Genomic DNA, 26,553 nt, shown 5'->3' with positions numbered 1-26,553 from the left:
ACAGTGTGACCTTCAGCAAGTGACTTCTCTGGGTTGCAGTTTTCTTAAAACCAGGCTTGATAACCCAGGCTCCCTGGGTGTTGAGAGGATAGGGCATGTGTGGGTCCTGTTGCCATTATTCATATGTTGATATGAGAAGTAGCACCCGTGACCTGCTCTTCAGGTAGCCAGAGCAAATCCCCAGGGAAACATTCAGACCGATAAACGGAAAGGAGAACAAACTTCTTCCTTTTTTTTTTTTTTTTTAACTCTTTTCTCCTGCAGGTCAGTGACCAGCAGAAGAAAAATAGTCATCAAGGATTACATATAAATCAAAATTAATATGTTGAGGGGCACCTGGGTGGCTCACTTGGTTAAGCATCCGACTCCTGATCTCAGCTCAGGTCTTGATCTCACGGTTATGAGTTCAGGCCCCATGCTGGGCTCCATGCTGGGTGTGGAATCTACTTTAACAAACAAAAAAAGTAATGTGTCTAAATTTAGCTTTTTTGAATGAGTAAGATAAAAACATCCCACTCACCCCCATTCATCTTAAAAACAGGGAACATGAGGAAATCTCTTCCTAAAATTATAATTAATAGTGGCTCATGTTTAAAGAGTGCCTGCTAGGGGCCAGGCCCATATGATCCCTTTAATCTTCTGGATCATGTGCTTGTGTGGCCTTCTGAACCTTTCCTTGTGCGCTCGCATGTACTTGTACGCTCCTGGGGAAGAGTTTTATTTGTGTGGGTGTTTTATTATTGGCATCATGATGAAAATATGACTTTTTCCTTTTAATAAAACATCTTGGCGATCTTTCCCTGTTTGTGTAAGAAGGAAGCTCCTCACCACAGTTGACGCAGCTGCTCCCCTCCTCGGGGCCCTGTAAGCTGCTTTCCCTTATTTTTATCATAAGGAATTCACTTAGTCCTTATAACAGCCCTTTGAAGGAGGCACTAGTATTCTCCTCTCCTGGTGCCAATGAGAAAGCAGAGGCTTGCAAGTCCCCAAGCTCTGAGGGGGGTGTTTATTCATGCTCTTGTTTCTCATGTCCTCTTGCTAGACAGGGGGTTCCATGAGGTCAGCCCCAGGTCTGTCTTGCTCATGACTATATCCCCAGCACCAAGAATATTCAGTGACTGTTCATTGATGAATAAACGGAATGAGCTGGGATCCAAAAACCACGTTTTATGACCAGTGATCCCATATAATCCTGTGTACCCTAACCTCCCACTTCTAGCATCTGTTAGGACAAAGCTGGGCCTGTGGCAGGTCTTACTGGATTCCTAGGGTGTCAGAACCAGAACCCCCTTCCCATCTTCGCCTGTGGCTGACCCTGAGAGCCCCACTCCTATTCTATGTCCGCGTCTAAAATAGATTCCCCACTGTCCAAAACAGTGTCCCAGCTTTGTCTGGAACATTCCATGAGTTGCTGCCTCCTCACTGTGAAGTGCCAGCTCCGGTCCCTTCTCCTTGTAGTGCAGACCCTGTAGATCCAAGGCTGGCCTTGCTTTGGCCACTCTGCTCTTGTTCTCCAGGGGGGCCTGGAGCCCTGGGGTCTGGGCACCAGCCTTCTTGTGTTGGGTCTGCTCAGGACTGGCTTATTTACTCCACCCATGAAAGCACAGTCCTGTCTCCTGGAATTGCCTTCCAGTTGGTCTGGTGTGTCATTCTGGGGAATGGGACAATGAGGAAGTAAATGTTTGGGGACGTGTGGGGCAGATCATCAGTGGTGGGGTGGTGTGTGACCCCCATTTGTGGACAGCCAGGGCCCATTTCAGATTTAATTCCATGGGTCTGTGTAATCCTGGCTGCAAAATCCTGAGTCTGTGTGTGGGAAGAGGTGTTCCTCCTGACAGGAGGCGCCTGTGGCCCAGGCTGGAGTCCTTGCCCTCATCCAGCTGCCTGTGCTTTGCCTTCCGCACTGGTGGCATTTTGCCAGGTCTTCGTTCATTCCTTTGTCCCCCCATCCTCAGACTTTTAGCTCGGTGCTCAGCATCCCAAGCGTGGCTCTCACAGGCCCTTCCCCGCCTGCAGCCAGAGTGACAGGAAAAGCCTGAGCTAAATATAGGGAGGCAAGGCCAGCAGAAAGCCTGGGCTTTGGAGGCCCGGCCTCTGCAGTAACTCCCAGCCCCATCTGTCCTGGCTCACTGGCCTTAGGCAAGTCTTCTAACTCCTTGGGCCTAATTAATTTGTTTGCATATATTGGGCGCTTGCTATGTGCCAGGCACTCTGCTAGCAGAATGTGAATGAGACACAGCTCTGCTTCCTGGGAGCCCATGGTCTGAGGGAGAGAAAGAAAAGGAACCAGGCAGGGCCGGGGCAGCCGGATGGTGCCGTGAATGGGGTAAAAAGGCTGGGGAGCTCAGAGCTGCAGTGGGTAAGGAAGCTTCTGTGGGGAGGCAGCCCATACATGGGGTGCCTGGGGGTGGGTAGGAGCTAACTGGGCTCTCTGTGGTGACACCTGTGGGGAGGAGAGCATGAGCGAGCGGGTGCGGAAGGCCGTCCCGCGGGCCTGGTGGGCGCCGCCAGAGAGTGTGAGCCTTGTCATGCTGAGGAGCAGGCTGAGCCTGTGGGTTTTGGCTGAGGATAACTGGGATCCCATTCCTGATTGGAAAACCTCATCGTGCCAGGAGGGGAAAAGGTGAGGGGTGTGAACCCGAACCAGGAGCACAGAGAGGCTGTTGAAACCTGGCGAGAGGTGCTAGCAGCTTCCGTGTCCTCCGCCTAGAAGGTTGGCTGTGAGGACTCAGTACGGAGCTGGGTGGGGAAAGCTTTTGTGAATTGAAAAATGCCACATAGATGACAATTACCATCATAGCGACTTTGATCTTACCTTGTGACCTTCCAGACCCTGAGATGGAGGTCCAGTGATTTTCCCACTGTTTTGCGTCTTTAGAGCTGGAGGGTGGAGCTCTGTTTCTTCACCATCCCCTCCCACACGCGTCCATCCAGGCCTGAGTTGGGTCACGCCAAAGCCCGTCCAGCTCCACAAGTCGACCCTCGGCCCCTCCTGCTCCCATATTCCAAGATCCGAGGTGGTGTGGGCAGAGGATGCTGTGCTTTGCCCATGGTGATGACCACGTGAGCTCCCCAAGTGCAGGTCGGCTGTCAAGGGTCAGCATCTCCAGCCCAAGCAAGAGACCTGGGAACTGGGACATGCCTATGGCGAGAGCAGCTGCTTCTCTGGGAAGCTGGGGCAGCCCAGGGGCCAGTGTCGGCTGAGGCTTCTGTTCAGAGCCTTCCCCCCGCCCCTCTGTCCCCGACACCCTGAATTAACAGCCTTGCTGGCTTGGAGGGCTCTGATACTTATTTTGCCTTTCCCCCCAAAAAACTCAGTCTTCTTGGCTAAGTGACAGGGCTGGGACCTGGGAGCACAGCTTCAACAGGAGTGTCAGTGTAGACCACGGGTTCGCATGGGCCCCTAACAGGACCCACATGTGTGGGTGCGCAGTCCTTTCACCCCTCCCAGAATCCTTAACTGGGAGGGACTCTGGGGGTGCCGGAGAAGAACTAAGGTTTGGGCCTCAGGCAGGACTAACATTGCAGCCTAAAGCTTCCCTTACCCGCCTGTGACCCTGAGTTTGCTCATCTGTAAGTGGGGCTTATAAGCCCTACCCCAGAACGTTATGAAGATTCAATGGTATGCTTTTTTTTTTTTAATTGAGGTGTAGTTGACACACATGTTACGTTGGGTTTCAGGTGTATGACCTAGTGATTGTCAGCTCTGTTGTGCTCACCACAAGGGCAGCTGCCCTGTGTCCCCACACAGTGCTCCTACCACCCACGGTGCCCCTATGCTGTACCCTTCATCCCCACGACCTGCTCACCACAGGAAGCCTGTCCCCCCACCCCCACTCCCCACTAGCCTTCACCTGGTCTGCCCATCCCCCATGCCCTCATGATGCTTTTTTGTTAAAGGGCCTGGCCCGGGGCGGCTACCCAGAAGTTGTTGCTTTCCCAGCCTGTGATGGAGCATGTTCTGACCATTTTACTCCACGTTGTGAAGCACCCTTCCCTGTCCCCTGGCCGTCCTTTGATCCGCTACCTTGTTACATCTTCATTGTGGCCCAGAAGGTAGTCCTGCAGCCCTCACGGCTGCCGGCGGAGAAGAGTGGTCTGATGAGCCCTCACTGGGCTAATGCCGAGGGGCTGGGTACCCGCAAACCACTCCCAGAGCACCAGCCCTCTGCCGGGCCCAGGGTCCCAGAGCCGGAGCAGATGCCAGCCTGTCTGGTTGTGGGGCAACACGAAGTGACTCCATCCCAGGGGTGACATAAGTGAGCATGGGCTTAGGGAAGACTCTGGGGCAGGAGATGCAGATGATCCCGCTCTAGGGATACGTAGGAGCTGTCTGTGGGAAGGGCCATTCCAGCCCAGCTGAGGCGGCGAGGCATGGCCATCCAAGCACTGTTTGCGGGACCAGGCTGCGGTCAGGGCTTCTGGGGCGTGTGGGTGTGGTGCAGGGCAGAGTGGGGCACTAGAAGCTTCTGAGCAGGCAAGTGAAGGGTTCGTGCGTGTGTGCGTGCGTGTGTGTGTGTGACTGAGAGAGACTGTAAGAGACTCCCAGAGAGAGATGGAGAGATTGAGAGAGACAGACAGACAGACAGACACTGGGAATCAAGAGGGGCCAGGATGATGCAGGACGCCTTCCAGCAAGAGATGGCAGTGGGAGGGAGACAAGGAGGCTGAGTTGGAAGTCTGAGGAAGGAGATTGGCAGGACTTGGTGGTTGATGGCAGGAGAGAGGCCAAGGAGTCCAGTCATAGTTCTCGAGGGCAGCTTTGAAGAATGGGCTGCCCGGGGCGCCTGGGTGGCTCAGTTGGTTAAGCGTCTGCCTTTGGCTCAGATCATGATCCCAGGGTCCGGGGATCGAGCCCTGCAGAGGGCTCCCGCTCAGCAAGGAGTCTGCTTCTCCCTCGCCCTCTCCCTCTGTGTGCTCGCTCTCTCTGTCTGTCTCTCTCAAATAAATAAATCTTAAAAAAAAAAAAAAAGAATGGGCTGCTCTTCAGGTCTCTGAAAGCACGGAGGAATGGAGCAAGGACTAGGAGCCACCATTGTGGGTAAACTAGTTTATCACTCACTTTACAGGTGCAGAAGATGCACCTTAGGGTAGGGAAAGTGACTTACATAGGGTCACACAGCCACTAACTCACCCATGCTATTTCTACTGCCCCTCACCCAACTCCCGCTGCCCAGACTGAGCAGAGGGGTCTGGGTCTACAGCTGCTGTGTTGCCTGAATCCCGGCCTCTGGGAAATCCCTTCTCAGCCCAAATGGCAAGCCTCAAGGTCAGAAGAGGTGGTCTCGGCCAGCCTGCTACCAGCTGGGGGCATCACTCTGAAAGAGCCAAGCCTCCAGGCCAGCCTGGTGTCCACAAGATGCCTTCCCTCTGGGGGCAGGGCACTCAATCAGGACTAGTGACTTTGGTTCCAGACGGACCAAGCCCGCACACAGGGCTCTTTCCCTCCATGCCACCCTCCCCTGACACTTCATCCTGGAAAATTTCACAGACATAGCAAAGTTGAAAGACTGAACATTGAACACCCACATACCTACCACCTAGACTGTACCATTAATGTTGTACTATACTTTTGTGATCACAAATTATCCATTCCTCAATCCATCTTATTTTTAAAATATACTTCAAAGTGAAGTACAGACATCACTGCATTTTCCTACTAAACGTCTCAGCATGTATATCATTAACCAGAGTTCAGTACTTACTTACATTTTTCTTATATGAAATTTACATACAGTGAAAAACACAACTCTTTTTTTTTTTTTAAGATTTTATTGACTTATTTGAGAGAGAGAATGAGATAGAGCATGAGAGGGGGGAGGGTCAGAGAGAGAGGCAGACTCCCTGTTGAGCAAGGAGCCCGACGTGGGACTCAACCCCGGGACTCCAGGATCATGACCTGAGCCGAAGGCAGTCACTTAACCAATTGAGCCACCCAGGCGCCCGAAAAACACAACTCTTAACATGTACATTTTCCAAAGCTGCCTTTCATTCAGCAGCATATTTTTTGAGGTTCATTTATATTATTGCAAATAACAATATACATCGCTTTCTTTAATTTTCTTTTTTTTTAAGTAGGCTCCACACCCAGTGTGGAGCCAAGTGCAGGGCTTGAACTCACAACCCTGAGATCCAGACCTGAGCTGATATCAAAAGTCAGGTGTTTAACCGACTGAGCCACCCAGGCACCCCAGTACGCTGCTTTTTTAAAACTTTTTTTTTTAAAGATTTTATTTGAGGGGCGCCTGGGTGGCTCAGATGGTTAAGCGTCTGCCTTCGGCTCAGGTCATGATCCCAGGGTCCTGGGATCAAGTCCCACATCGGGCTCCTGACTCAGCGGGGAGTCTGCTTCTTCCTCTCCCTCTGCCTCTCCCACTGCTCATGCTATCTCTCTCTCTATCTCTGTGTCTCAAATGAATAAATAAAATCTTTAAAAAAAAAAAAAAAAAAAAAAAAAAAGATTTTATTTGAAAGAGAGAGAGCACATGCAGGGGGAGAGGGAGAAGCAGGCTCCCCACCGAGCAGGAAGCCTGACACAGGACTTGATCCTAGGACCCCAGGATCATGACCTGAGCCAAAGGCAGACGCTTAACTGACTGAGCCACCCAGGTTCCCCTTAAATAAACTTCTAAATTTCAGAATAACTTTAGATACAGAAAGTTCCCATATGCCCCACACCCAGGATCCGAGCCAGGGGACCACATTAATGTGTTCTGTCTCTCCCGTGTCCTCTGCCCACTTTTTCACTCTGTCCCAATTTCTCATGATCTGGACAGTCTTGAGGAGCACTGGCCAGGTCTCCTGTAGAGTGTCCCCACTTTGGGTTTATCTGATGCTTTTCTCATCATAACACTGTGGTTTGGATTTTTGGAATGCTCAGGTACCATGCCCAGTACATGGTAGCCACCTGATCTCATACTGATGTTACCGTTCATCATTTGTTCAAGACAGTGTTTGGGGCTTCTCCAGTGTAGAATTACTATTTTCTCTTTCCCTGCACTGTTCTTTGGAAGTGAGTTACTGCATCTGGCCTGCCCGCAGGCAGGGGGTTGGGGCGGGGGGGGGGGGGCTAGGCAAGGATTAAGCTCCACCTCCTGGAGGAGGGAATGTCTACATATGTTATTGGAATTTTTCTGTAAGGGTTCCAAAAGGAATTCTCCCTCATTTGTTTATTTATTCAGTCATTTATTGGCTGGTTTTTTAAATTGATATTTTAGTCAATGTAATACAAATACATACTTCACAATGTTAAAGATTATAAGGAAATAGAATAGCTCCCTATGGCCTTAGAGTTATTTGCTCTGGTTCTTCTAAATACCATGCATACTCTGCTATTTGTATTTCTTGACTTTTTTTTCCATTTTATATTAGATTGAACTGTACGACATTTCCAGTATTCAACCATTTTTGATCTGCAGAAATGGCTATTTCATATGGTTTGACCTAATACCTAGTATTTTGACTTTCTAATACTTGTGCAGCTGATTGTGTGTGACACTGGAGTTGGTTCCTTTTGTTTCATTGTGAATTGTGATTTTGTATCTGACGCTCATCGGACCCGGTTCGGGGGTCAGCCTCCACCCACTCAGCCGCAGCTCCAGGCTCTCCATCTGCAGACCGGGCACCTTGGGCCTGGGTGAGAAAGGGGCTGCAGGCTGTAAGGTCAGCTTTGCTCTGGTACCTGCCCTCCACCAGCAGCTGTGGGGCAAGGCCTCCGGGGCTCCCTGGGCTGTCTACTCCGCTGATACCCTCAGCTGCAAGTTCTCTGCCCTGTGGCAGACTGGATCCCAGGTGCGTCGCCTTGCAGGGTCATGGCCACTAGGCCAGCTCTCCTGGTGTAGCCTTAGGCCAACTATTGAACCCTTTGTGCCTCAGTTTTCTCATCTATAAAATGGAGACCATCAGCCTTCCAGATGGGCTCCTCTGGTCATAAAATGGCAGGACCTTGTCCTGAGGCCAGCCCTGGTGTTGGTCCTCAGTTCTTCCTTCAGGTCCCTCCATGTTCTTCCTGCCCACGGTATGAGGCTGCCCAGGACAGGAGTCTCTGTGGGTCAGAGGCCAAGATGCCAGATTCAGCTCAACCTCTGACCTGCTCTACAGACCCTAGCCAGGTGTTCCCCCTGCTCTGGGCTTCCATCTTCTCATCTGTGCCAACAGGTGGCTACGGTCTAAGAGGCTTCTGAGTGGCTGAGACCTGGGGTTGTGAGCCCCTCTGCCCTCCTCCTGCCCCAGACCCTGGGGGTCTTGGGATGTAATGGGATTGTAAGATGGCGCAAGTCCTTGTTCCTCTCTAGGCCTCTGCCAGGGGGATGGTAGCCTGAGCTTCTAGGGCCCTTTTAATTCTGTGGCCCATACAGGAAAGGCAGACTGAGCTGGGCATGGATACCAGGGTGGCAGAACCCCGTGGGGACCTTCCCAGTCCAGGGGAGGAGCCACAGCCATCAGGCAGTCACACAGATGAAAGCAAAACTAATCTGGATGAATTTGTGTTAAGAAATAGAGGTTAATGGGGGCCATGAACCAATCTGGGGGGTGTGGGAGGGCTTCTCTAAGGAATCAGGATCCTTCCTGAGACCTGAAGGGTAAGGAGATGTTGACTGGATGAAAGGGAAGGGAACATTCCAGGCAGAGGGAACAGCAGAGATCCTGCAGCAGGAGGAAAGAGGCCAGTGTCGCTGGAGCTGAGGTGGAGCAGGAGAGAGGGTGAGGGACCAGGCGCAAGGCCTCAGAGCCCCAAAAGAGTTTGATCTTCACCTTAAGAGCCCTCGGAAGCCTTTAGAGGACCTTTCAGCTGGGAAGTAACAGGATGAGATTTTGTCCTGAAAAGCAACCTCTGGCTGCTAGGGAGAATGGACTGGACGTGGCGAGGGTTACAGGGGTGGGAGGCTTGGGACCAGGGAGCCCAAAGAGGAGACTGCTGTTGTTTAGATGACAGTGGCTTTGTCCAGGGTGGTAGCTCTAAGGACAAGTAGAAATGGGTGGATCTGAGAGAGTCTGGGATGTAGAACCGCCAGGACTTAGCAGCCTTGTGTCCGGCAGGTGGAAGTGTCAGGTGATTCTGTGGCCTCAGCACCCGGAAGGAAGATGGGGGAGCGGGTAAGGGCTCCCAGGGAGCAGCAGCTTTGACAGGGGCTCAGCTGTACCATGGAGGAGCCCCTGGGCACCCAAGCAGTGAGGCAGAGGGGCCTCTGGGTGCAGACATACCATTGTGGAGTTCAGAGGCCGGAGCTTGGGCGGGTGGCATAAACCCACAGGGTTGGGATGGGATGGGGCAGTACAGGCAACTTCTGAAGTGCAAGACCTTGCAGGGTCTCCCCAACACCTGCCTAGCCCCTAGCAACCCAAGGTTCCGGGGGAGGTTCCTCAGCACTGCTCACAGCTCCTCTCTCCCCGCAGATCCTGCTCATCTCGGATTACTTCTATGCCTTCCTGCGGCGCGAGTACTACCTCACCCATGGGCTCTACTTGACTGCCAAGGACGGCACAGAGGCCATGCTTGTGCTCAAGTAGGCCTGGCTGGGCCCAGGGCTGCATGGACTTCAGGGGGTGGAAGGGCCAGGAGCTGGGCCCAGCCCTCGAGCCGGAGTTGCCAGCAGAGGAGTCCTCAGGCAAATGAGGTTTGAGTCCAGGGTTCCGTAGCTCTGGCACCAGAGGGAAACTGGGGCTGGCAGCAAGGCCGGTGGGGAGTAGCCAGGAGCACCTCCCCTTGGGCCCCCACTCTTTTGCCTCTGCAGACCAGGGAGCCCCCTCCGATGCTGGATAGGGGAAGAAGCAGGAGAGCAGGATTTGTTAGGTTGTGGCTACTTAATAAATGTTTTTTGTTATGAAATCTATCCTGGGCCCACACTGAACTCCTGGAAAGGGTGGACTTGGCCTTGAACACCACCCCCATATACTACATACTGGTGTGGGTTTCCAGAATGAACCCCAGGTCCACAGCACACAAGTCTGTTCCGTGGCGAGCTGAGACTGGTGTAAGACAGCCCCGCTGGCAGCCCTCCCCACACCCCAAGCAGCTGGAGGCAAAGGGCCAGGCAGGCCTGAGCAATCTTTATTCTGCAGAGGGACAATGACCACAGATCCATACACCATGTCAAGACCAGGTGAGCCAGGGGCCAGTCCTTCAGGGGTGGGCAGGTCCAGGCAGGGGGGCAGCGCCTCAGGTGAGGGAGGGGCAGTTGGGCAGGGGCCTAAAAAAAAGACAAATCACACCGAGCAGGGGTGCTGGGGGCTGTTCCCTACCCTCCCCCATCCCAGCCAGCACCCATGGGGACAACCCTAACAATGGCCCAGGATCCACCCAGGGGCAGAGTAGGTGTGGTTGGTGCCCCCTGGCTGGGGGGGGGGGGGGCAGCATCCCTGCCTAGCCCATCTCGGGCAGAGGCAGTTCAGTTCAGGAGCCAGGAGCTCCCTGGGCAGACCCTGACAGGGCCCTAACCGCCCCCCCCCCCCCACGCCCAGGCCAACCCCCTCCCCCCCTACTGCTGGCTCAGAAGCCGAAGGTTTCCTGGGAGGCGTAGACCATGTAGAGGAAGCCATCGTCGTCCTTCTCCTGCTCATAGATGTCCGCAATGGGTGTGGACACGCTCACCATGCTGTGCTGGTTCACCAGCAGGAAGAAGGCCTGCGTGGGGTTCAGCTGCAGGCGGCGCCTGGGGTGGGCAGAAGAGCAAGCCTACAGTGAGGGGGCCTGGCTGCTGGGTGGGTGGAGCCCTGACCCCCCACCTCCCTCTCTCCAAAAGGATTCTGAGGCAGCTTCACACCCATCCCAGGCCCTTCTATAAGCCCTCACCTCTGACCTGCCACTGACCCCAGCCCCGACCTTGACCTTTCCCAACCTCCCCAAAACAGGGATTCAAGGCCCGGCCCTGCGAGGGCCCCGCCATCCCCAAAAGGACCCGAGCCCCCTCTGACTGCTGCTGCCCACACACCGGATGATCTTGACCAACTCGCTCATGTTGACATGGTCTGGGACCAGGAACTTGGTCTTGTCCAGGACCGGCAGCTGCTTCTCACCCTTGTAGCGCTCGATGATCACCTAGGGGTGGGGCGGGGGATGCGTGAGCCGGGCGGGGCCGGGGGCCGCGGGGATGGGAGGGGGCGGCGGGACTCACCGGGATCTTGCTGGGGTGCTGGTCGCGGATCTGCTGCACCTCCTTACAGCGGTCGGCTGCGGACAGTGGGCGGGCAGTGAGGCGAGAGAGGTCCCGCTCGCCGTTCGCCCCGCCTGTCCCCGGCCCCGCCCCCCCCGAGCCCCCGCCCCCAGGGCCGTCAGGCCCCAGGGCCTGGCACCCGCCGGGCTCCGAGGCGAGGCCCCGGCCCAGGCCTGAACCTGCCTCCCGGCCCGGGGCTCTAGCCCGAGTCTGACGTCACGGGGCTGACGTTGCCTGCGGCAGTCCGGGTCAGTCGCGGCGCCCCCACCCCGCGCTCGCTGACCACCCGCCGGGCCTCACCGAAGGTCCGCCGCTGCTTGAAAGGCCGGTCCGAGGGCATCGCGCGAGCCCGGCGGGGCGCGCAGGCCGGGGCTCCGGGGCGCGCGGCTGGGGGCTCTGAGGTTCGGGGGCTCCGCCGCGCTCAAGGGCTCCGGGGCTGTGAGCTGAGCCTGGCGGCGGTGGCTCGGGGAGGTAACTCGCCCGGGTGACGTCAGGTCACAACATTCCTTAAAGGGGAGGCCGGGGCGCCGCTCCCATTGGGCCGACGCAAAACCCGCCCGCCCGGACCCGTGACGTCACGGCGCAGAGAGCTGGACTCCGGGCAAGCGCCGCGAAGGGGCGGGGCTCCCCGGCGCGTCACAGTCTTGTGACGTCATGGGCTCCCGGCCGCTCTCCCCCAAGGCGGGGGCTGAGAGACTGGCGGGTCTGCGGGCAGTTGGGAGGGCTGACTCGCTGCGCGCAGGCCAGTCTGGGGCTCAGCGGTCTCCGTTCCCACTGGTGCTAAGTCATCCCACAGCACACTCCGAGTCTCTGTTCCCTTCCAGAGATGGTGCGAACCTAAAGACCTCCCCACCTTCGTGGAGCTCATGGTTACAGGAAAAAAAGCTAGGGTGTGTGGGGGGGAATTAAAACAAGAAAGAGCGAGATGCTAAAAAGAATCACAGGTTTTAAAAGGAATTTCTAGAATTAGAAAAACCATTGAAATTCAGGTCTCAAAGGATGAGACCAGAAAGTAGATTAGACACAGCAGAAGGTAAGTCACTGAGCTGGAGGGGAGAGCAGAAGCTACTCACCAGAGAAACAAGGTGATGGACAATGTAAAAGGTGAAAGGACAGGTCCGTCAGAATTCCAGGAGGAGAGAAAAAAAGTGGGAGAGGCAGTTCCTGAAGAGCTCCCAAACTTGATTAAAGTCCAGGATCCTCACATAAAATCCAGAGCAGGATAAACAAAAGTAGCATCTTGGCACTTTGTAATGAATTTGCAGAACTCTAAAGAGAAGATAGGAAAATGGTGAGCAGCTTGACTGGTAAACATGTAAGTAGATCTAAAACACCGTGGAACATGAACAGTGATGATCCAATTTGTGGAGTACAAAATGAGAGGACACAGCAACATGTCAGACTGAAGAGGGTAATCAGTTCAAGTGCTCTTATTCAAGGGGAGCAGGATAAAGATATTGGTAATTGTCCAGCTTTGTATATCCAAGTGTGTGTTTCAGACACTTATGAGGGATCATTAAAAGAATGGAAAGTATAGGGGCGCCTGGGTGGCTCAGTTGGTTAAATGTCTGCCTTTGGCTCAGGTCATGATCCCAGAGTCCTAGGATCGAGCCCCGCGTGGGGCTCCCTGCTCGGTGGGGAGTCTGCTTCTCCCTCTCCTTCTGCCTGCCACTGCCCCTGCTTGTGTGCTCTCTCTCTGTCGGATAAATAAATAAAATATTTTTTAAAAAATGGAAAGTGTAACTGCCAAAGCAGAAAAGGAGAAAAAGGTAGTAAAGAATGGTATAGGATACAAAAACCAGAGGTAAAAAAAGGTTTTACATTCACCTATTAAAACAGATGATCAGACTGGCCAAGGAAAATAAAATGCAACTCTACATGCTGTTTACAAGAGGACATTTAAAATGTAAGTGCACCAGGCGCCTGGGTGGCTCAGTTGGTTAAGCGACTGCCTTCGGCTCAGGTCGTGATCCTGGGGTCCTGGGATCGAGTCCCACATCGGGCTTCCCTTGCTCTACAGGGAGGCTGCTTCTCTCTCTGCCTGTGCCTGCCACTCCCCCTGCTTGTGCTCTGTCAAAGAAATAAAATCTTTAAAATAAGAAAAACATAAGTGCACCGACAGTAAAATGATGGGAAAAGGTATACTAGAGAAAAGCTAACCAGAAGGTATATCTATAGCAAAATCAGACAAAATAGGCTTTAAGACAAAAGACATTATTAGAGGGCGCCTGGGTGGCTCAGTCGGTTGAGCGTCTGCCTTCCGCTCAGGTCGTGACCCCAGGGTCCTGGGATGGAGCCTCATGTCGGGCTCCCTGCTCAGCAGGAAGCCTGCTTCTCTCTCTCTCCCTCTGCTGCTCCCCCTGCTTATGCACTCTGTCAGATAAATAAATAAAATCTTTAAAAAAAAAAAAGACATTATTAGAGATAAAGAGGGTGACCACAAAATGATGAAAAGTACAACTTTTAGGAAGACATAACTCTTGTAAAATATACAAGTTAGAGGTTTAAAAGACTGAAAATGTATAAAACGAAAGTGATAGGATACAAGGAGAAATTGCCAGATCTTCCATCACAGTGAGAGATTTAAGACCTTTTTCAGTAACTGATTGACCCAACAGCCAAAAAAAGGATATAGAAGATATTAATGAACCCTGATAGAACCATGAACCCAATATTGTTACTTTTAAGCACACAAGAAACATTTACCAAAAAAATGACCTAAAAATGGCCCCAAGATAAATCTCAAAGGTATCAAATAGCCCATCCATTTCATGGAGACCATATTTCTGTGACCACAGACCGAGCCAAGTAAACCCCAAATGTTTGGACGTTTAAACATCTAAAAAGCTTTTTACTCAAAGAGAAATTCTGTAGAAATGAAAACTATTTAGATTAAAAAAATGAGAATACATATAAAAACTCATGGTAGGGGGAAGGCAACTAAAGCATCATTTGACAGATTTATAGCCTTATTATAGTAGGTAAGAAATACAGAAAATTTACAGAGTGTTAATTTTTTTTTAAGATTTATTTATCAGGGGCACCCGGGTGGTTCAGTCGGTTAAGCGTCTAGCTCTTGATTTCTGCTCAGGTCATGATCTTGGGGTCATGGGATGGAGCTCCACCCTGGGTGCAGAGTCTGCTTGCAATTCTCCCTCTGCCCCACCTCCTGCTTGCACACTCAAATAAATAAAATCTAAAAAAAAAAATGATTTCTTTATTAGAGGGGTACCTGGGTGGCTCAGTTGGTTGAGCAGCTGACTCATGGTTTCAGCCCAGGTCATGATCTCAGGGTCTTGCTATTGAGCCCCATGTTGGGCTCTGCACTCAGCTGGGAGTCTGCTGGAGATTCATTCTCTCTCCCCCACTCCCTACCTCCTTCCCTCTCCCCCTCTCTCCCCCTCCCCCTGCTTGTGTGCACACATACTCTCTCAAATTAGAGAGAGTGTGGGGTGTAGGGGCAGAGGGAGAGAGAGAATCTCCAGCAGACTCCCCACTGAGTGCAGAGACTTACTCGGGCTGATCTCATGACCCCGATCATGACCTGAGCTGAAATCAAGACTGGGATGCTTAACCAACTGAGCCACCCAGGTGCCCCTAAAGAATTTTTTAAAGGAGAAATAGTGTCAACCCAAAGAAAGTGGAAAGAAGATAATAATGAAGAGCAGAAATTGAAATAGAAAACAAAAACACTAGGATGGACCACAAAACAAAATGGGATCTTTGAAGAGACCAATAAAATGAACATTAATGTGCAAAATGGACATAACTATCATTTCTAGCAGAAATGATAAGAATGTTATAGGGGTGCTTGGGTGGCTCAGTGAGTTAAGCGTCTGCCTTCGGCTCAGGTCATGATCCCAGGGTCCTGGATCGAGTCCCACATCGGGCTCCTTGCTCAGAGGGGAACCTGCTTCTCCCTCTCCCTCTCTGCCTCCTCTCTGCCTACTTGTGCTTTCTCTCTGTCAAATAAATAAAATCTTTAAAAAAAATAAGAATGTTATAAACTTTATGCCAGTCAATTTAAAACTTAGATGAAATGGACAATTTTCTAGAAAAAGATAATTTGCCAGGACTAATTCAAAAAGAAATAGACAAATGAGTAGCCATATACCTAAAAAATAATAATAATAATAATAATAATCCAGCTGGTTTTCTAGGTGACTTCTCCCCCACCCCCCCAAAAAACCCTGCAGCAAACATCATACTTTATGGTAAAACACCATACTGTATGGTAAAATGTTAAGCATTATTCCCTTTAAAGCCAGGAACAAAATTTTGAATTTTGTCACTGAACACATTGCAACATTGTATCAAGGTCCCAGCTAGAGCACCAAGCCAAGAGAAAGAAAGGGGAAGCATAACTATCGCTCACAGCCAGAAGATGCAGAGGAACCATGAACAATAGAAGACTGCTAACTAATATGAACTAATATCATACCATGTTTTAGAGAAAGATGGGGAAAATAGGAACTCTCCACACTGCTGATGGGAGTGTAAATCTTTTCAGCCACACTAAAGAGCAATTTGGCAAAATCTACTGAAACTGAAGATGCTTATATCCTACAGACCAGGAATTCCACTTGCTGTGTACCATATTAGCTCAAGGGAACACAGTTAAGTATATTTAATTGGAGCATTTTCATAATAGCAAAAAAAACTGGGGCTACCTAAATGTCCTACTGAGTATCTTGGGTATTCCTTTAACAGAGCAAAACACCGTGAGAGAGAAGGGGTCAGCAAACTTCCCCTTGAAAAGGCCAGACAGTAAATATGTTTGGCTTTGCAGGCCTTTTGATCCCCAGCAACTACTCAATTCTGTTGCAGTGTGGAAGCAGCCTTGGGGCCCAAATGAACATGGTTGTGTCCCAATAAAACTTTATTTGCTAAAATAGATCTGGCCTGAGGCCTTAGTTCACAGACTCTTGATCTAAAGCTGTGTCAAAATGGACAAATCTCACAAAGTTACAGGACAGTGTGGTCAGAGCTGTTAAGTGCAGCTGAAAGAACTAGATCAGCCATGGCCTTGGGGAAGTGGTTACTCCTCTCTTTTGTCTGACTAAACCCTGGATTGAGGCTACAGTGGGGGAGGGGCCCAGCCCCCAAATCCCAAGGTCTGTGCTCACTCTTGCTCTTACCTGACCTGTCAGCAGGACTGACACTCCTTCTTCCAGTCTTCTGGTTTCTCTCCCCACTGCTTCCTCCTCTCCCCCATCTCCCTCGAATCCAAAGGTCTGGTCTACTCCAGGTCTCTACTTGAATGCCTAGGAGACATCTCAAATTTAGCTTCCCCTAAATGAACCTATGCTCTTCCTCTAAAATGTGCTCCCATTGTAATCTTCCCTGTCTCCAACCGTCATCTTTGGCTCCTTTCTTTCTTTCTTTCTACCCACACATCCGATCCATGCTCAAACCCTGCTGGCCCACATTTCAAAATAGCTCCAGAATCGGACCAGTTCTCACCGCTCCCACCACAACCCCCAGGCCAGAGCTGCCATCACTGCTTGCTTGACCACTGCCAGTGGCTCCCCTCTGGTCTCCTGGCTTTGGTTTTGCAAGCCTCCATCTGGTCTCACTACACTGACGGCAGCTTTCCTGTGCACACAGGAGTTGGGTCCACGGTTTCTGTGCCCCACTCATTCAGAGCAAAAAAAGCTCCACAGTGGCCCATGAGGACTGTGCCATCTCCCTTCCTGCTACTCCTGGGGTCTCATCTACCCTCACCCCCTTGGCTTCAGCTACACTGGCCTCCTCGCTATTCTGGGAACCCCAGACATACTTGCACCCCAGGGCTTTTCTGTACTTGCTGTTCCCTTTGCCAGGAACATTCTTCCCCAAGATCTCTGTGTGGCTCACACTCTCATTTTCCAGGTCTCCTCAGGGAGGCTTTCCTAAATGATTTTATTTACTGTTGCAGCCCCACTCCAATCACTCCTATCCTCCCTCCCAATGCCTTGCTTAATTTTTTGCCAGAACAGTTATCACCTTCTAATATGCAATGTAATTTTTTTAAGCATTATGCAAGTTTTCAGGTACATGGAACACTGGAAGTCATTGTCCAGCGATCACCAATATACCCACCAGTTACATTCTACACTTAATGCTTGTTCTATTTGCTTTATCATCTGTACATCCATCTATCCATCTTTTTTATGCATTTCAGAATAAGTTGCAATCCAACGTTCATTTATGACAAGAACACTCAACAAAGTGGTTATAGAAGAAACATATCTCAACATAATAAAGGCTACATATATGACAAGCTAATACCTGACATACTCAACAGTAAAAAGTTGAAAGCTTTTCCTTTAAGATCAGGAACAAGACAAGATGAAAGCAGAGAGGGAGACAAACCATAAGAGACTCTTAAGCATAGGAAAGAAACTGAGGGTTGCTGGAGGGGAGGGGGGGATGGGGTAACTGGGTGATGGGCATGAAGGAAGGCACGTGATGGAATGAGCACTGGGTGTTCTATGCAACTGATGAATCACTGAACTCTACCTCTCAAACTAATAATACACTCTATGTTAATTAATTGAATTTAAATTTTAAAAAAGGACCCCCCCCCAAAAAAAAAGATCAGGAATAAGACAAAGATGCCCACTCTTACCACTTTCATTCAACACTGTCTTGGAAGTTCTAGCCAGAGCAATTACGCAAGAAATAAAAGGCATCTAAATCAGAAAGGAAGAGTAAAACTGTCACTATCTGCAGATGACAGGATATTATTTTTTAAAAGAGTTATTTATTTACTTGACAGCACAAGCAGGGGGAGCAGCAAGCAAAGGGAGAGGGAGAAGCAGACTCCCCACTAAGCAGGGAGCCTGATGTGGGGCTCGATCTCAGGACCCTGGGATCATGACCTGAGCTGAAGGCAGATGCTTAACTGACTGAGCAACCCAGGCACCCCTGATGACAGGGTATTATATATATAGAAAGCCCCAAAGACTCTACCAAAAAACTGTTAGAACTCATAAATTCAGTAAAGTTGCAAGATACAAAATCAATATATAAAAATCTGTTGTGTTTCGGGGCACCTGGGTGGCTCGCTCAGTTAAGCGTCTGCCTTCACCTCAGGTCATGATCCCAGTGTCCTGGGATCGAGCCCCGCATCGGGATCCCTGCTCAGCAGGGCGTCTGCTGCTCCCTCTCCATCTGCCTGCCTACTTGTGATCTCTCTGTCAAATAAATAAAATCTTTAAAAATATCTGTTGTGTTTCTATATGCTAATAATGAACTATAAGAGAAATCAAGAAAATAATCCCATTTAAAATTGCATCAAAAAAGAAAAAAATACCTAGGAATAAATTTAACAAAGGAGGTGAAAGACTTGTATACTAAAAACCATAGGACATAGATGAAAGAAATCGAAGACATGAATAAATGGATATTCTGTACTCATGGATTAGAAAAATTAGTATTAAAAGGTCTCTATATGGGGCGCCTGGGTGGCTCAGATGTTAAGCATCTGCCTTCGGCTCAGGTCATGATTCCAGGGTCCTGGGATCGAGCCCCACATCGGGCTCCTGGCTCAGCAGGGAGCCTGCTTCTCCTTCTCCCTCTGCCTCTCTCCCTGCTCATGCTCTCTCTCTCTGTATCTGTGTGTCTCAAATGAATAAATAAAATCTTTAAAAAAAAAAAAAAGGTCTCTACACAAAGCAATCTACAGATTCAATGCAATCCCTGTTAAAATTCCAATGGCATTTTTCACAGAAATAGAACAAACAATCCTAAGATTTGTATGGAACCACAAAAGATCCTGAATAGCCAAAGCAATCTTGAGAAAGAAGAACAAAGCTGGAGGCATCACACTTCCTGATTTCAAACTATATTACAAAGCTACAGTAATCAAAACAGGATGGTATTGGCATTCAAAACACATAGATCAGTGGAGTAGAACAGAGATCCCAGAAATAAGCCCATGCAAATATATGATTAATTTATAACAAAGAAGCCAAGAATACACAATGGAGGAAAGGACAGTCTCTTTAGTAAATGATGATGGGAAAACTGGACCACTACTTACACTGCAATGAAAACTAATTCAAAATGGATTAAAGATTTGAATGTAAGACCTGAAACCATAAAACTATAAGAAAGCATAGGTGGTAAGCTCCTTGACATTGGTCTTGGTGATGATTTTGGGATTTGATACCAAAAGCAAAGGCAACAAAAGCAAAAATAAACAAGTGGGACTATATCAAGCTAAAAAGCTTCTGCACAGCAAAGGAACGATCAACACAATAAAAAGACTACTACCAAATAGGAGAAAATATTTGCAGGACACCTGGGTGGCTCAGTCGGTTAAGCATCTGCCTTTGGCTCAGGTCATGATCCAAGGGTCCTGGGATTGAGCCCCACATCGGGCTCCTTGCTCAGCGGGAGTCTGCTTCTTCCTCTGCTCCTTCCCCCGCTTGTGCTGTCTCTCACAGATAAATAAAATTTTTTTTAAAAAAAGAAAATATTTGCAAGTCATATATTTGATAAGGGGCTAATATTCAAAGTATATAAAGAACTCATACAACTCAATAGCAAAAAAACCAAAAACCCCAATCTGATTAAAAAATCATTAGGGGGCACCTGGGTGGCTCAGCCGTTAAGCGTCTGCCTTTGGCTCAGGTCATGGTCCTAGGGTCCTGGGATCGAGTCCCACATCGGGCTCCCTGCTCGGCGGGAAGCCTGCTTCTCCTTTCCCACTCCCCCTGCTTGTGTTCCTTCTCTCGCTGTGTCTCTCTCTGTCAAATAAATAAATAAAATCCTTAAAAAAAATAAAAAATCATTAGAGGATCTGAATAGACACTTTTCCAAAAAAGATATACAGAAGGCCAATAGACACATGAAAAGATGCTCAACATCACTAATCAGCAGGGAAATGCAAATCAAAACCACAACGAGATACCACCTCACACCTGACTACCTATCATCAACATAAGAAACAAGTGTTGGCAAGGATGTGGAGAAAAGGGAACACTCGTGTACTATTGGTGGGAAGGTAAATTTGTGCAGTCACTGTGAAAAACAGTATGGAGTTTCCTCAAAAAATTAAAAATAGGAACCTAGCAATTCCACCTCTGAGTGTTTATCTGAAGGAAACAAGGTCTCTAGAAAAGATATATGCAACCCTATGTTTATTGCAGCATTATTTACAATAGCCAAGATATGGAAACAACCTAAGTGTCCATTGATAGATGAATAAAGAAAATGTGGCACACACACAGGAATATTAATCCATAAAAAAGAATGAAATCTTGCCATTTGTGACAACATCGATGGACCATGGTCTCACTGACACATGAAATCTAAAAAAACAAACAAGCTCATAGACACAGAGAACAGATTAATGGTTGCCATAGGCTGGGAAGTGGGGTGCGGCAAAAGGAGTGAAAGGGGTCAAAAGGCACACACTTTCAGTTATAAATAAGTCAAGGGGGGGTCCACCTGGGTGGCTCGGTTGGGCATCTGATTCTTGGTTTCAGCTCAGGTCATGATCTCCGGTCATGAGATCGAGCCCCACCTCGGTGGGGCGGTGGGGAGGAAGTCAAGGGGATGTAATGTACAGCATGGTGACTAGGGTTAGTAATGTATATTTGTGTATATTTGAAAGTTGCTAAAGAGTAGATCTTAAAAGTTCCCATCACTTTTAAGAAAAAAAAAATTTTCTAACTATGTATGCTAATAGTTGTTAACCAAACTTAAACGGTGATCATTTCATAATATATACAAATGTTGAATCATTATGTTGTATACCAAAAAGTAATATAAATGTTGTATGTCAATTATGTCTCAATAGAAAAAAGGAAAAAACCAGTAAGTTGCTGATGTCTATCAGTTCACTTTATCTCTAAACCCTTCACATCCGGGGCGCCTGGGTGGCTCAGTTGGTTAAGCGACTGCCTTCGGCTCAGGTCATGATCCTGGAGTCCCTGGATGAGTCCCGCATCGGGCTCCCTGCTCAGCAGGGAGTCTGCTTCTCCCTCTGACCCTCCTCCCTCTCATGCTCTCTGTCTCTCATTCTCTCTCTCGCAAATAAATAAATAAAATCTTTAAACCCTTCACATCCATATCAATGTGTGGTTTTGGTTATTTTTTTTTTCCTTACAGGGATAAAATTTACATAAAACTAAGCACAGATTTTAAGTGTGTGTTTGAGGCATTTTGGCACCTGTGCAACCCAAACTCCTGCAAAGAAATAGAACACTACCATCACCTTTTTAGAAAGTTCCCTCTTGCCCCTTCTCAGTCCATTTCCACCCTCACCTCCAGATGCAACCACCATTGGACTTTTTCACCATAGATTGGTCTGACCTGGTCTAGAACTTCATAGAAACAGAACCATACAGTACATGCTTTTGTATCTGCCTTCTTTACCTCAGTATAAACATTTTGAGGTTCATGTTGTTGCAGATACAAGTAGACCATTTCTTTATATTGCTGAGTAGTTTCCATTGTATGGATGCTCCACAGTTTGGTTATCCATTCTCCTACCGATGGACACCTGGACTGTCCAGCTTTTGGTGATTGTAATAAAGATACTATGAACATACCTATAACAGTCTTTGTGTGGACATACTCATTTTATTTCACTTGGACAAATATCTAGGAGTGGAATTGCTGGTTTATGGGGTAGGTGTGTGTTTGGTTTTATAAGTTACCAGATCTTTTTCTTTTTCCTTTTTTTAAGATTTTATTTATTTGACAGCGAGAGCAGGGACACAAGCAGGGGGAGTGGGAGAGGGAGAAGCAGGCTTCCCGCGGAGCAGGGAGCCCGATGTGGGGCTCGATCCTGGAACCCTGGGATCATGACCTGAGCCGAAGGCAGACGCTTAACAACTAAGCCACCCAGGCGCCCCTCCAGATCTTTTTCTAGAGTAGTGGTTCCATTTTAGATTCCTATCAACATTATATGGGAGTTGTTGTAGCTCTGTATCTTTGCCAACATTTGGTGTTGTCAGTTGTTCTAATTTTAGCCACTCTGGTGGGTGTGCAGTGGTATCTCATTGTGGGTTTACATTTAATATGGCATACAATTATTACAAAAATGATTTTATTTCTCCCTCCCACTAACTTTCAAGCCCCTTAAGGGCAGCATTTACTGTGTGTTTGGTTCCTGCTCTATCCCCTCTGTCTGTTCCTTTACACAGTGGCAGAGAGATGTGGGTCCAAAGTAGCTTTACCTCTTCCTGGAAAACTTTGAGCACATTCTTTTCCCCTGGAGCCTCAATTTCACCTGGAGACACTAACAGAACCTGCCTCTGAGGTCAAGAATCTGTATCAGTGAGTGACCAGGAGGGCATGGAGCTCGGGCCGGGAATCAGATGGACCAACTTTAGTACCCAGTGCTGTGGTATCTTATTTAAGGCAATGAACTCACTTATAAAATGGGCCTCAATTTAGGAGGACCCAGGAGGATTGAGGTCTGAGTCAGGGTCATTATCTCTGAGTGAGGATTGGTTGTTCCTGTTTACAAACTCTAAGTGGAATTTTCCAAAGATTAGAGGGAATGAAACCCGCCCAGGGGTCCCCAGGCCTCTGGCTGGGGCTGCCCTACCCTCACTCCTCGAAGTCTCTCTGGCTTCACTGGGAAGTATAGGCCTTGACCACCAGTCCCACTGCCCCATGGTGCCTCGCTCCCTCTGTCCCCTCCTTTCCCTCTAGCGGGGGGAAGGCTCAGCTCTCACCTTCCCTCCCTGAATGATAGGGCCGGGATTGCTCCTCTCACCCTCCCCTCCTAGGTCCTCACAGTCCCTGCCCTTTCCACACACTGGCCTGTCCCCTGGTGAGGTTGCCTCCCATCAGCCTTTCCAGGCTCTGGCTGCACCTAGGAGATCTCATCCTGCCATGGCCCTCATCTCTCCTCAGCCCGCTCAAGTCATCCTGGGTCATGTTCCATGGAACATTCACACCCATCAGTGCCTTCGATAGGACAGTGACTCCCAGATCCCTACTTCCAGCCCTGACTTGCCCTCAGGGCCTCAGGTCTGGGTCCTGCCTCCTGAGCGAAGGTTGCCTCAGAATGTTTAGGCTTCTCAGGTTCAACACATCCAAGTGAAGCCACCATCTTCCCCAATATCCACCCTCCTGCTTATCCCCACCTGCCCTCACAGTCCATCACCCCAGCCTGACCGGGTCTCAGCCGGGCTCTCCCCTTCAGTCACCAATCCAGTCACTCTCTGAACCCTCTCAGACCCCTCTGTCCCCTCCCGACCCTCCCCGCTGTCACTCCGCCAGGTCAGCTTGGCCCCCCAACTTCCCGGCTCTCAGCCTCGACCACACACTTCCCCACCGGCCTTGGAACACCACCCTCTGTCAATCAGTTCCCCACTGTCTCCACTCTCTCCTGCCGAGCACACACTCCAGAGCCCACCCCAGTTATTATTTCCCACAGCCCAGAACTCCCTCATTCTGCCGAACGACCCGGCAACACCCCAGTCCTGGTGAAAGCTGTGCCCCTGCCTGCAAAAGCCAGATCGTTGACCGCAGCACCGCTCAGCTGGGCCCTGCCCAACCAGCCGGCCATGCTTCCCTGTGCAGCTCCAGCCCTCCGACCCCGCAGCCCCCTGAGCCCTCGCCCTGCCTCCCCTTGGGGGCAGTGGACTAGCTGCCCCTGTGCTTGCCTAAGCCAGCCCTCCCCCAGGGCCCGGGGGCCATCCTTCTCCTGGAGGCCCCTCCGCGTCTCTCACCAGCAAACAGACCTGTTCTGGGAACTCACACACCTCTCCTCGGCTCCCTTCCCAACCACTTTCTCCTTGAAGTTCTTCCTTCTCTTGGCTTCTGTGGCGTTGACTGCAGACTGTTGCCCCCTCCTCCCGCCCCCCCCAACTATGGTGCTACTCCCCCTTGGAACAGAACCCCGAATGTCTCTTAGGGCAGCCGCACACCCAGCTTAATTTCCCAGCTTCCACTGCAGTTAAGAGTGACAAGATGACAAAACTTTTGTCTATAAAACATAAGTGTTGCGGGACAAGATCATCCTACCGGACATGGTGGGCATCTACAACAGCAAGACCTTTGACCAGGTGGGAATCAGGCCCGAGATGATCAGTCACCACCTACAGTCCTGTGAAGCACGCTGGCCTGGCCTTGGGGCCATCCCTTCCTCCTGCTTCAAACCCCTCAAGCAGCCTGCTTGGTTGTTATAAGGGCATAGAGTGCTCTTGGGGCGGGGGGGGGGGGGGGGGGGTGGAAAGTACTATGTGGGGCTTCTGGGAACTCTCCTTAAAGGGAAAGAGTACATCCTTCTGTACCCCCATCCTCCGTCAGCTGCCTGAAACTTGAGTGTGATGGCTGGGGCTCTAGCAGCTATCTCGGATCATAAGGACAAAGGCTATACCCTGGGGATGGTGGAGATGAAAGCTGAAAAGAGCCTGGGTCCCTGAGGACTTTGTGGAGTCACCATTCCAACCCTGGACTGCTGACTGGATAAATTTTTATCTTGTTTAAGCCACAGTTATTTTGAGTTTTCTGCAGCTGAACTAAATCCTAATTGAAAGAGCTTTTGTCTCAATTGACTCTCCTAGCCTCCCTCCTTCTCATTCTCTGCTAGTGTCTGCTCCTGGAGCAGACCTCCAGAGGTGAAGTATCCCTGGTGATGCCTTCAGACCCTTCCTCTCTCCTTTCGCTCTCTCTTTCACTCTGGTGAATTCATGTAAAGCCCTTGGCTTTAATCACAGGTTTACGGTCCCAAGTCTGTATGTCCACCACAGAATTGTGTATTCAACAGTGTGTTCAACATATCGGACACATTGATGTCTAATAGGCCCAGATTAAGCAGACCATTTCAAAATTGTTGGTCTCGTCCCCTCCAAAATTGCTCCCCATCTCAATCAGTGGCAGCACCTGGTTGCTCAAGCAAGCACCTAGGAGTCCCCTGGAGGTCTCATTCCTTCCCTCCCACCAGTTCAGCAAGTTCTGATGTTCTCCTTGGGAATCCCCCTCCTACACCCACCCCCAGCAAGGACCCCAAGTTAATCCTCTCACCCAGGCCACCATCAGTGCTCACCTGGCTGACTGGGCTCCGGATTCCACTCAGGTCCTGCATTCTCCACGGAGCCACCAGAATGCAAAATATGTGTACACTTTTAAAGATAGTAGGAGACGTCAAAGATAATTTATGCTTGCAACAGATTCTCTTTAATCTATCCCTCCAGATTCCCCCTGGAGTTCTAGAAAACTCTCCTCATTCTTCAGTTATTTCACTGGAAAAGGGCTAGAAGCACTAATATCATATTATAAGCATAGCTTTAGGTTATTGCAAACTCTCAAAATTTAACCCAAATAATACTGGTAACATACAAAAGTCAAATAACAATTTAACTGCTTATTGCAGTTACCTGATATTTACCTTCATGTTTCTTTTCTTTTTTTTGAAAGAGAGAAAGAATCTTAAGCAGGCTCCATGCCCAGCACGGAGCCCCAAGCTCGGTTTGAGGTCACAACCCTGAGATCATGACCTGAGCTGAAATCAAGAGTTGGATGGACGCTTACCCGCTGAGCCACCCAGGCACCCCTTACCTTGATGTTTCTAAGCACTATGGTTTTCCTCTTATTTCTTTAAGGGAATTTGACGCTTTTTTTTTTTTAATTTATTTATTTGACAAAGAGAGACACAGCGAGAGAGAGCACACAAGCAGGGGAAGCAGGAGAGGGAGAAGCAGGCCCCCCGCCGAGCAGGGAGCCCGATGTGGGGCCAGATCCCAGGTCCCTGGGACGGTGACCTGAGCCGAAGGCAGACACTTAACCGACTGAGCCACCCAGGTGTCCCAACGGGCTTTGACTCTTGCCCCTCATCACCCTTCCCTTCCCCCAGCAGCTGTAGCACCATTCAGGGTTTATAGTAGTTTGCCTACAAACTATGCACAGCTCAGCCACATGATATGTCCCTAGATTTGCTTTTTATTGTACAATTTTGTATTTTCTGGAATTTAGGTTTACTTTTTCTTTTTTGTTGTTTGTTTTCCATGCCCCAATATTAAATTATGCCTAAATTTGTTGCAGAACTAAAAATCTCTCTGAATCCACTCAAATACATCAAATAATCTATCAGTTTTTTTCTACTTGGAAACATCCTTCTCCCCTGTTTAGGACTTCTCACTAGGTTTACTGCCCTGGGCCCTTCACCATCATCCTGAGGTATCCCTTTTGTCTCTCTGGTGTTGGAGTCTCAAATTGCCTGAACCCCATGTCTTATTTCCTTTGCTTTATGCCCTTATTTTGATGTACATTCTTCGGTAGCTTCCTGAGAAAGGGTTCATGGCAGATAAATGCATGTGATCTTATATGTCTGAAAATATTTACCTTAACTCTCACACTTAACTAATAGTTTGGCTGGGAACAGAACTCTGGGTTGTAAATCATTTTTTAATCAGAATTTTGAGGGCATTGCTCCACTCTGTTTCTAGTG

At 49.4% G+C, this 26,553-nt stretch overlaps 2 protein-coding genes across 5 annotated transcripts in view; one reads left to right on the top strand and one right to left on the bottom strand.

Annotated features, from left to right (window-relative positions):
- Window positions 1-9,828, top strand: part of PIGU (phosphatidylinositol glycan anchor biosynthesis class U) — an 89,439-nt gene extending 79,611 nt beyond the window's left edge. For all 4 annotated transcript variants that reach the window (XM_044919109.1, XM_044919110.1, XM_021689025.1 and 1 more), the window contains one exon: window positions 9,397-9,828. In XM_044919109.1, the coding sequence (XP_044775044.1) occupies window positions 9,397-9,510 (114 nt within the window). In that variant the 3' untranslated portion in view covers window positions 9,511-9,828. The remainder of the gene's footprint in view (window positions 1-9,396) is intronic.
- A 207-nt stretch (window positions 9,829-10,035) lies between these two features.
- MAP1LC3A (microtubule associated protein 1 light chain 3 alpha) lies at window positions 10,036-11,725 on the bottom strand. Its single transcript, XM_021689027.1, has 5 exons — window positions 11,454-11,725; window positions 11,115-11,170; window positions 10,932-11,038; window positions 10,483-10,652; window positions 10,036-10,190 (listed from the first exon to the last, which is right to left on the bottom strand). Exons 1-4 carry the CDS (start codon window positions 11,491-11,493, stop codon window positions 10,490-10,492), a joined length of 366 nt encoding a protein of 121 aa, XP_021544702.1. The 5' UTR covers window positions 11,494-11,725; the 3' UTR covers window positions 10,036-10,190; window positions 10,483-10,489.
- Between the last annotated feature and the right edge of the window lie 14,828 nt (window positions 11,726-26,553).

Source organism: Neomonachus schauinslandi, chromosome 10, assembly GCF_002201575.2.
Source record: "Neomonachus schauinslandi chromosome 10, ASM220157v2, whole genome shotgun sequence".
In the NCBI taxonomy this organism is placed as follows: Eukaryota; Metazoa; Chordata; class Mammalia; order Carnivora; family Phocidae; genus Neomonachus; species Neomonachus schauinslandi.
The sequence above is the reverse complement of the archived record's forward strand: the minus strand, read 5'-3'. Positions and strand labels throughout refer to the sequence as shown.

What these genes read in the sequence shown, in the direction of transcription:
- MAP1LC3A (XM_021689027.1), bottom strand. Translation starts at nt 11,493, where the DNA reads ATGCCCTCGGACCGGCCTTTCAAGCAGCGGCGGACCTTCG. An exon ending in AGCACCCCAGCAAGATCCCG is followed by an intron (nt 11,039 to 11,114) that starts GTGAGTCCCGCC and finishes CCCCACCCCTAG; the next exon opens with GTGATCATCGAGCGCTACAA. An exon ending in GAGTTGGTCAAGATCATCCG is followed by an intron (nt 10,653 to 10,931) that starts GTGTGTGGGCAG and finishes TGCCCACCCCAG; the next exon opens with GCGCCGCCTGCAGCTGAACC.